General features: G+C 57.0%; 1 protein-coding gene across 1 annotated transcript in view; it reads right to left on the bottom strand.

Annotated features, from left to right (window-relative positions):
* Positions 1-8,625, bottom strand: part of LOC104523564 (glycogen phosphorylase L) — a gene marked incomplete at its 5' end in the record, with an annotated part of 12,436 nt that overhangs the window by 807 nt on the left and 3,004 nt on the right. Inside the window, 15 exons of the mRNA XM_010166185.1 lie at positions 929-1,063; positions 1,143-1,350; positions 1,514-1,655; positions 1,977-2,035; positions 2,133-2,280; positions 2,358-2,459; positions 2,923-3,037; positions 3,142-3,305; positions 3,874-4,020; positions 4,264-4,356; positions 4,529-4,672; positions 5,411-5,493; positions 5,577-5,688; positions 6,247-6,378; positions 8,583-8,621. Coding sequence (XP_010164487.1) covers positions 929-1,063; positions 1,143-1,350; positions 1,514-1,655; positions 1,977-2,035; positions 2,133-2,280; positions 2,358-2,459; positions 2,923-3,037; positions 3,142-3,305; positions 3,874-4,020; positions 4,264-4,356; positions 4,529-4,672; positions 5,411-5,493; positions 5,577-5,688; positions 6,247-6,378; positions 8,583-8,621 — 1,823 coding nt within the window. The remainder of the gene's footprint in view (positions 1-928; positions 1,064-1,142; positions 1,351-1,513; positions 1,656-1,976; positions 2,036-2,132; positions 2,281-2,357; positions 2,460-2,922; positions 3,038-3,141; positions 3,306-3,873; positions 4,021-4,263; positions 4,357-4,528; positions 4,673-5,410; positions 5,494-5,576; positions 5,689-6,246; positions 6,379-8,582; positions 8,622-8,625) is intronic.

Raw genomic sequence — 8,625 nt, forward strand, 5'->3', positions numbered from 1 at the left:
GTGGCTGCAGCATTATGGGGCTCTGCTGCCAGATCTGGGGGCTTTTTCCAACACAAATCACAGAATCCCAGAATGCTTCAGACGAATCGATCCTCCCCAAGCCCCGTCTGTACAGAGCCCGGCAAGGCCACGGGCGCCACGGCACAGGCTGGACGGGTGCCCTGGGAGGACACACCCTGAGTCAGTTCATGGGGAAAACATTTCCCCAAAGCAAACACCCACGGCCCTTGGCTGCTGAGTGCTCTGGTCGGGAAAGCCCTTGAGATACAATCAACAGACTGGTTTGGGTTGGAAGGGACCTTAAAGCTCATCCAGTCCCAACCCCCCTGCCAGCAGCAGGGACACCTTCCACTAGACCAGGTTGCTCAAAGCCTCATCCAGCCTGGCCTTCAACACTTCCAGGGAGGAGCAGCCACAGCTTCTCTGGCCAACCTGGGACAGTGTCTCACCACCCTCACACCAAACAATTTCTTCCTCACATCTCATCTCCATCTCCCCTCTGCCACTTTCAAGCCATCACCCCTTGTTCTGTCACTCCCTGCCCTTGGCCAAAGTCCCTCCCCACCTTCCTGGAGCCCCTTCAGGTATTGGAATGCCTCCAGAAGGTCCCCCTGGAGCCTTCTCTTCTCCAGGCTGAACCTGGAGGTACCTAAAAGCATCTATCACCTGGCGAGGGCTGTGCACCCAAATGCATCTTGGCCTTGATACACCCCCGGCTTTAATGTGGGCAGCACAAAGGGCCGTATGTAGAGAGCCTTTTGTACCCATGGAACATCAACTGGTCTTCCACATGTTCCACATCAGGGCCATAAAATGGGACCTTGTCACCCAAGGGGTGGATGGTTGGTGGAGGGGGCTGCTCTGCACAGGCACAGGGAGTTTGGTGAAGAGACCCAACCCAGGGGATGGATGGCATCCCAGGCCTCACCGGTCATGGTGGAAAAGCATGTTGACCACGTCTTTGAAGAGGTCAGGTTCCTGCGGGGAGAAGAAGCCACTCTTGATCTGGTCAATGGCTTGCTTCAACTCGGGGAGCTGGTCGTAGTACTCCTGGGCATTGTACCTGGCAGGGAAGGGTTGGTATGAGCTGGTGCTGCTCCAGTTGCCTGTGGTGGCTCCTCTGTGGCATCCCCAGCACTCACCCTTCCCTGTCCAGCTCCGTGACATCCTCCACCCTCATGCCGAAGATGAAGAGGTTTTCCTCTCCAGCCTCCTCGGCCATTTCCACGTTGGCTCCATCCATGGTGCCGATGGTCAGAGCTCCGTTCAGCATGAACTTCATGTTCCCTGTACCCGACGCCTCGGTGCCTGCCGTGGAGATCTGCTCTGACAGGTCAGTAGCAGGGATCACTGCCAACAAAACACATGGACACGGGGGCTCATAGTGACCAGCTTTGGGTTTGCATCATGCCAAAGGATGTTAAATCTGCTGTCTTGCAGTGATGGAGCCCTGGGCTGGTGGACAGCCACGAGGTGGACATCCCCTCCCCACAGCATGCCCCATGTGGGCTACCTTTCTCTGCCAGAGAGACCCTGTAGTTCTCCAAGAAGATGACCTTCAGCTTGTTTCCCACAACGGGGTCGTTGTTCACCACCTGAGCCACAGCGTTAATGAGCTTGATGATCATTTTAGCCATGTGATATCCTGGGGCAGCCTAGGAGACAAGTCACAGGTGAACCTGGAGGACTGGTGACAAGGGCAGGCAAGGAGCACCCAGCTCCCATGTGCCCAGGGAAGCACCCACTCAGTCCTGCTCCCATCCCTCATCCAACTCATATGTTACGCCACCAAGTTTTTGGGCGCTTGCACGACCATAGGCAGCAGAACCTTGCTTGGGTTGAAGCCAACAAGTGCTGCCTCAGGGCTTCTGAGAGGACTTTGGGGACACAACCCCATGAGAACATCTGCACCCAGATTTCCTAGGGCATTTTCAAGGACTTCTTCCAAAATGCCTAGAAGTCCTGGCCCAGCTTACCTTGCCCCCAATGATCACTGTCCTGGGCACAAACAGCTTTGCAGGATCCTTCCTGATGCCTGGAGAAGACAGCAGCCTGGTGTCACCCTTGGTTTGAGCTGCAGCCCCGGGGGACAGGGATGCTCATGCGTCCCCGTGGGGCACGCGGTGGCTTACGGTTGTACATGGTGATGATGTGCAGGCAGTTCATCAGCTGCCGCTTGTACTCGTGGATCCTCTTCACGTGCACGTCGAACATGGAGGAAGGGTTGATCTTCACTTTGTATTCCTTCTCCAGGTACAGTGCAAACTTCACCTTGTTCTCCTGGGTGAGGGCAAGGAGCATGTCAGCCCCCAGCCAGTGCTCCCTCCGCCCATGTGCCCCCTGCCCACACCTCTCACCTGCTTCACTTTGGCAACCTCCCGGACAAAGAGGTCATCCTCCACAAACTCCTGCAGCTTGGTCAGCTGGCTCAGGTCCCGCACGTAGTCCTCCCCTATTTTCTGCAACAGGAGCAGAGCCACGGGCTGACCATGGGATGGGGACAGCCACCCTCATTGGCACGCTGCTCCCGCCCGGCAAAGCCAATGGCGCTTGGGAAGCAGGAGCAGGGGACAGGGGTGAGATGCCAACAGAGCTCGATCATTTAAAAGAGGCAAATCACAGAATCCCAGAATGGCCTGGATTGGACAAGACCTTTAAGCTCATCGAGTCCAACCATGAACCCAACACTGACCAGTCCCCTATGACTAACCCATGTCCCTCAGCACTGTGTCTACACGACTCTTCAATCCCTCCAGGGATGGGGACTCCACCACTGCCCTGGGCAACCCCTTCCAATGCCTCAGAACCCTTGCAGCAAAGAAATTCTTCCTCACATCCAATCTAAATGGCTGAGGTTGGAGCAGTGTCCCCAGGGGCAGTGTCCCTGGGGTTGGGGTGGGTTGGGTTAGGGTACACCGATACCTCTGCAATGAGCTCCGCCAGCCCCGGGTTGCAGAGCAGGAGCCAGCGCCGCGGGGTGATGCCGTTGGTCTTGTTCTGAAACTTCTCCGGCTCCAGCTCTGCAAAGTCCTTGAAGCTGGGAGGGTGAGGAGGGGACAACTTCAGCCTCACCCACCTGCCACCACCACCACCATTTCCAAGCCAAGGGTGATCCACCACCACCTCCCTCCCCACGCTTACACCTGAGTCTTGACTATTTCGGAGTGGATCTTCGCCACGCCGTTGACAGCGTGGGAGCCAACGATGCAGAGATGGGCCATGTTGATCCTCTTGGTGCCTCCCTCCTCTATCAGGGACATCCTCCGCAGCCGGTCCACGTCATGAGGGAAGAGGGACGCGATGTGCTGCCGGTGGAGGGAGGAGAGTTGGTGAGCCATGCTGGTGTTTTAGGATGTCCCACCTGATGGCTCCCGAGGAGGTGGCCATAGCAATGTCCCCAATGCATGTGACACCAGCCAGAGCAGTGGCTTTTACTTCAGAGTGACAGTGCCCTTCCCCAGCATGGACGTCTCTGGACAGAAGGACCTCCAGACCCCATGGAGAGGGGCTTGGGGGTACATGCTTGGCCAGTGGGGCCATTTTGGTAAAAGCTTTGTGCTGCCAGATCAGGAGGCCAAACCACCATCTCCTTTGTAACCCCAACTTCATCCTTTCCCAGGATGAATTTAGCATTTAGGGAGCAAAGAAATGCCACCAGATAGGTCCCTGGAGCAACGGGTGAAGTCTTTAAAACATCTATTAACTGCGTGATGGTGATAGGTTGGTGGGAAGGGCTTTCCTACACAGCAACCTCCCAAGATAGCAGCCAGAACCACCCGGGCACACTGTCACCAGTTTGTGTATCCCCTTAATCCTGACAGCCCAACGCGTGCCAACCCTGTCCCCCTCTCTGTGCTGCCCCAAGGCACTTACATCCAGGTGTCTTTGGTTGATCTCGTAGATGATCTGCAGGTGTCTGGGGAGCAGCTTCTCTACCAGGTCCACTGGCCAACGCTCCAGGGCTTCAGGGAGCACAGTGTGGTTGGTGTAGGCAAAGGTCCTCTTGGTGATGTCCCAGGCCTGATGGGGTGGAGGGAGCCATGGGTGGGTGCCAGCAACCACACATGGTCCTCCCACCATGGCCAGCATCATCGCTGAGCCAGTTCATCCAAGTCCATACTGGTTAAACCCAACCTGACTGCTCCACATCCCTCCCCAGGCCACCAACAGCTACGAAAGTGGTTCCCCAGCTCCTCTGCCACAGGCAGGTGGGAGGGTGGCTGCAAGCAGAGAGCACCCAGGGGCCACGTCAGGTCTCCCTACCTTGTTCCACGGCAGCTTCTCGATGTCCACGAAAATCCTCATCAGCTCAGGGATGGCCATGGCGGGGTGTGTGTCGTTCAGCTGGATGGCGACCTGTGGGGAGAGCAGGGGTGGCACATGGGGACACATGGACATCCCACTGCCCACATCAGCTGGGCACAGACACCCACGGAGGGTCCACAAAACCTCTCCAGCCCTGGGTGTCCATCTGGGAGGTGTCACAACGAGCTCCAGGGCACCATGGCAGAGCAACCCTGGCTCATACCTGGTCGGGGAAGGAATCAAACACTGTCCGGACACTTTCTGTGCTCCCAAATTTGGATGCTTTGAAGCGGCGTATGATGTCCTGGAGGGTGGCAGCCACGACAAAGTACTCCTGCTTCAGTCTCAGCTCCTTCCCCTCGAAGAACTGCGAGCAGAGGAGCAGAACGCTGCAGGATCACACCACGTTGGCCAAGCACGCCTGTGCTGGAGGAGCTGTGCCATCCTGGGGGGGACCCACGCCAGCACACAGCCACGGCACAGCACCCAGCCCTCCTGCTTCCCCCAGCACCGGTGTGGGCAGCAGCTCTAACCCCAACATCTTCTCACTTGCCAGATTTCAGCACAAAGGTTTGAGATGTGCTGGTACCAACAGAGGTTTCAATCACCCCGAGCAACGTCGAAAACCTGTTCGCCCTGCTTTGAAAATTTTGTCCTCAAGGAAAGGTACTGGGGCAACTGGGAAGGAACCTACAGGAGCTGTAACACCTCGGAGCGGTTTCTAAAACAAGAACTCAAACCATTGTTCCTGCAGCACAAAACATCAACCTGCTGCTCTGCAAAAGAGGATCTGCAGGAGATGTCCTCACCACCGGAGCTGCGCTGCTCCCAGCTCTCCTCACCACCTGGGAAGGCTGGGTTAGGATTATATAGGAAAATTCTGCCCCCTCCCTGGAAGTGTTCTCGGCCAGGCTGGATGAGGCTTTGAGCAACCTGGTCTAGTGGAAGGTGTCCCTGCTGCTGGCAGGGGGGTTGGGACTGGATGAGATTTAAGGTCCCTTCCAACCCAAACCAGTCTGGGATTCTAGGAATGTCCCAGCGAGAGTGGCTGCCCTGCAATCTGGAGCCATCCCTAAAACAGGGACACTCCTCCATCCTGACTTACATTGTCGTTGGGGTAGAGGACACGGGATATGTTCTCTGCCAGGTTTCTGTCCAGCACAGCCTGGATGTAGTCTCCGACGTTGACTGGGGATGAGCAGAGGGATAAGGTGGGTGCAGGACACCCCCAGTGCCCCATCCCACGGCGCACCCTACCAGCAGCCACTTACAGTCCCGCAGGTTGAAGTCGTTGGGTGCCCGAGCTGACCACAGGCGCATGGTGTTGACGGTGTTGTTCATGTACCCGGGCACGGGGGTATCGTAGGGCAGTGCCAGCACCACCTAGGACATCATCAGCACAGACTGAGCTGGGCTGTGACCCCAGCTGCTGTCCCACTACGTCCCCCCTGTCCCACCAGAACCCTCCCATCCTGCAAGCACTCTTGTAGGCTGAGCTCAGGGTTGCACCCACCTTCACAAGGTGGCAAGTGTGGGGACATGCTTGTTACCCCCAGACCCAGCCCTGGGGACACTCTGGCTCCCCTGGGTCTGCCCGGCAGCTGGTGTTTGCCAGAGGTTTTCAGAGGATGGGGAAAGGCTTCTGAGGGTCAGGAGAAGGTGAATTTAAGCCATTGTGCCAGGCTGTGCAGTGCACACAGACCTTCTGGAGGTCCTCTTGGGTATTTCAGAGGTTGGCTGCAGACATGGAGCAGCAAAACCTGTCCCCATTCTTATGTCCATCTCCAATTTCCTCCACTGCTGCCTTTTCCACCCTAGGGAAGCAGCCTCACCAGTCCAACCCTCCCTGGCAGGACCTGTGCCCGGCCAGTGAGAGACCCCAAATGATGGGACAAGCCAAGCAAGGGTGAGTTCCCCACACACCTGCACCCCGGCTCATACCTGGGTGTCGACCCACTTGGTTCCGGTGGCACCGTGCTCCACCCGCCCGTAGAAGTGCACGGGCAGCATGTACTCAGGACGGGCTTTCTCCCAGGGGTTGCCATGCCGGAGCCAGTCATCAGCTTCTTCCACCTGCCAGAGACAGCGAGAGCGGTGACAGGGCCACCCAGCCCTGGGGACCTCCCTGGGTTGTGCCACATGGAGGATGGTGGGGAAAGGCATCTGGTTGCTCACGGTGCTTTGGAGTCTGTCCACCCTCAACCTGGATGGTTGAGCCCAGGTTGATGGTTGTGCTGCTGGGTGAGCCCAGGGCAGGGCTCTGCCCAGACCACCCTCAACACCAGGGTCTCCTTGCTGGAGGGGTGACAGATGGGGACAGGGAGGTGGGGATGAACACAACGTTGCTCTGAGCACACCGCTAACACCACCGTGCTGCGGCCAAGGAGCTGTTCGTCCTCTTAATTAGAGCTTCAGGCCGGCTAACGAAGCGGCCTTGTTCCCTACCCTGGCAGGGACATCAGAGGGGAGAGCCCAGGTTAGACATCACCTTTGGCATGGCCAGGTCAGAGCTCTGGGCAGCAGGGCCAGGGGAGATGAGCCCATTAGGACACAGCAGCCAGGGAATGCTGTTTTGCAGAGGTGGGGAGGAAAGGTGTCTCCTTGCCGGCTTTTGGGAGCACTCGCAGGGTCTCTCCAGGTATTTGGGGATGGTCTCCCACCAGGGGTTTTGCAGATCATAGAATCTCAGACTGGTTTGGATTGGAAGGGACCTTAAAGCTCATCCAGTGCCAACCCCCCTGCCATCAGCAGGGACACCTTCCACTAGACCAGGTTGCTCAAAGCCTCATCCAACCTGGCCTTCAACACTTCCAGGGAGGAGCAGCCACAGCTTCTCTGGACAACCTGGGACACTGTCTCACCACCCTCACACCAAACAATTTCTTCCTCACATCTCATCTCCATCTCCCCTCTGCCACTTTCAAGCCATCACCCCTTGTTCTGTCACTCCCTGCCCTTGGCCAAAGTCCCTCCCCAGCCTTCCTGGAGCCCCTCTAGGTTGTATCTACGAGGCCATTCACAGCTCTAATCAATGGCAGAGGATTAAATCCTTGGCCCAACTCAACCCCAGCCTGGCCTGGCACTGGCACCACGTGGCACTCGGGTTATCAAAGGTTTTTCGGTGGCTCCTCTCTCCCCTGCCCTGTGCTCACACCCCTTGTGACAGACACCGTCCAACCTGGCTGGGGCGGTTGCACAACAGCCAGAGCAGCTTCCAAGCAAACACAGTCAAAGGAGAGGAACTCATTTTTAGGGTTTTTAAAAATTTTTCTATCTGTTGACCTCGCAATGAGGGTGGCAGCCCAGCCAGGCTGTGGGTGAAGGGGAAGAGCCCGGGATGCTGTGGGGTGGTAGCCTGGGGAAGCAGAAGGTGAGAGGTTCTCGGGAAATCCTCCTCTTGGCAGTGGTGGCACAATAGAAATCACTGAAGAGATTTCTCTAGGGCTGCTGCTGAAATTCAGAGCTGTGCAGCTGTGCCATGAAACACCAGCATGGCTGTGACCAGTGCTGATGTTCCCAGAGTTCAGGGAGGACATGGAGGTGCTGGAGCGTGTCCAGAGAAGGGCAACGGAGCTGGGGAAGGGTCTGGAGCACAAGTGTGCTGAGTTCCCTTGTGGCTGAGGGAACTGGGGTTGTTGAGCCTGGAGAAAAGGAGGCTGAGGGGAGACCTTGTGGCTCTGTGCAAGTCCCTTGGAGGAGGGTGGAGAGCTGTGGGGGTGGGTCTGTTCAACCAAGGCCCAAGGGACAGGACAAGAGGAAATGGGCTCCAGTTGTGGCCAGGGCAGTTGAGATGGGATGTGAGGAAAAATTTCTTTGCTGAAAGGGTTCTGAGGCATTGGAAGGGGTTGCCCAGGGCAGTGGTGGAGTCCCCATCCCTGGAGGGATTGAAGAGTCATGTAGACACAGTGCTGAGGGACATGGGTTAGTCGTGTTGGGTTCATGGTTGGACTCGATGAGCTTAAAGGGCTTTTCCAATCCAGGCAGTTCTGGGGTTCTGTGACTGGGAACCGTGACACTGGGCTGATCCCCAGCCCCGGGTGCTGGAACCAGCTGGGATGAAAGACGAGCTTCCCTGCCTCAGGGAGGGATCCCATGTGCTTCCACCGGTTTAAGAAGCTAAACTTGTTCAAGAAAACATCTGACAACTTTTAAATATTGAAGCACCAACTCTGCCTCCAGCAGTCTCCAAGCTAAGGGAGAGGGTCCGTACACCCTCATCTTGCCCTGGTCTAAGAGGGAGGTTGGTTGGACTCGGGGCCACAAGTCTCCATCCATACCTGCCACCCATCCCGGATCTTCTGGTTGAAGATGCCGTACTCG

Source organism: Antrostomus carolinensis, unplaced genomic scaffold (genome assembly GCF_000700745.2).
Source record: "Antrostomus carolinensis isolate BGI_N321 unplaced genomic scaffold, ASM70074v2 scaffold40694, whole genome shotgun sequence".
Taxonomy (NCBI): Eukaryota; Metazoa; Chordata; class Aves; order Caprimulgiformes; family Caprimulgidae; genus Antrostomus; species Antrostomus carolinensis.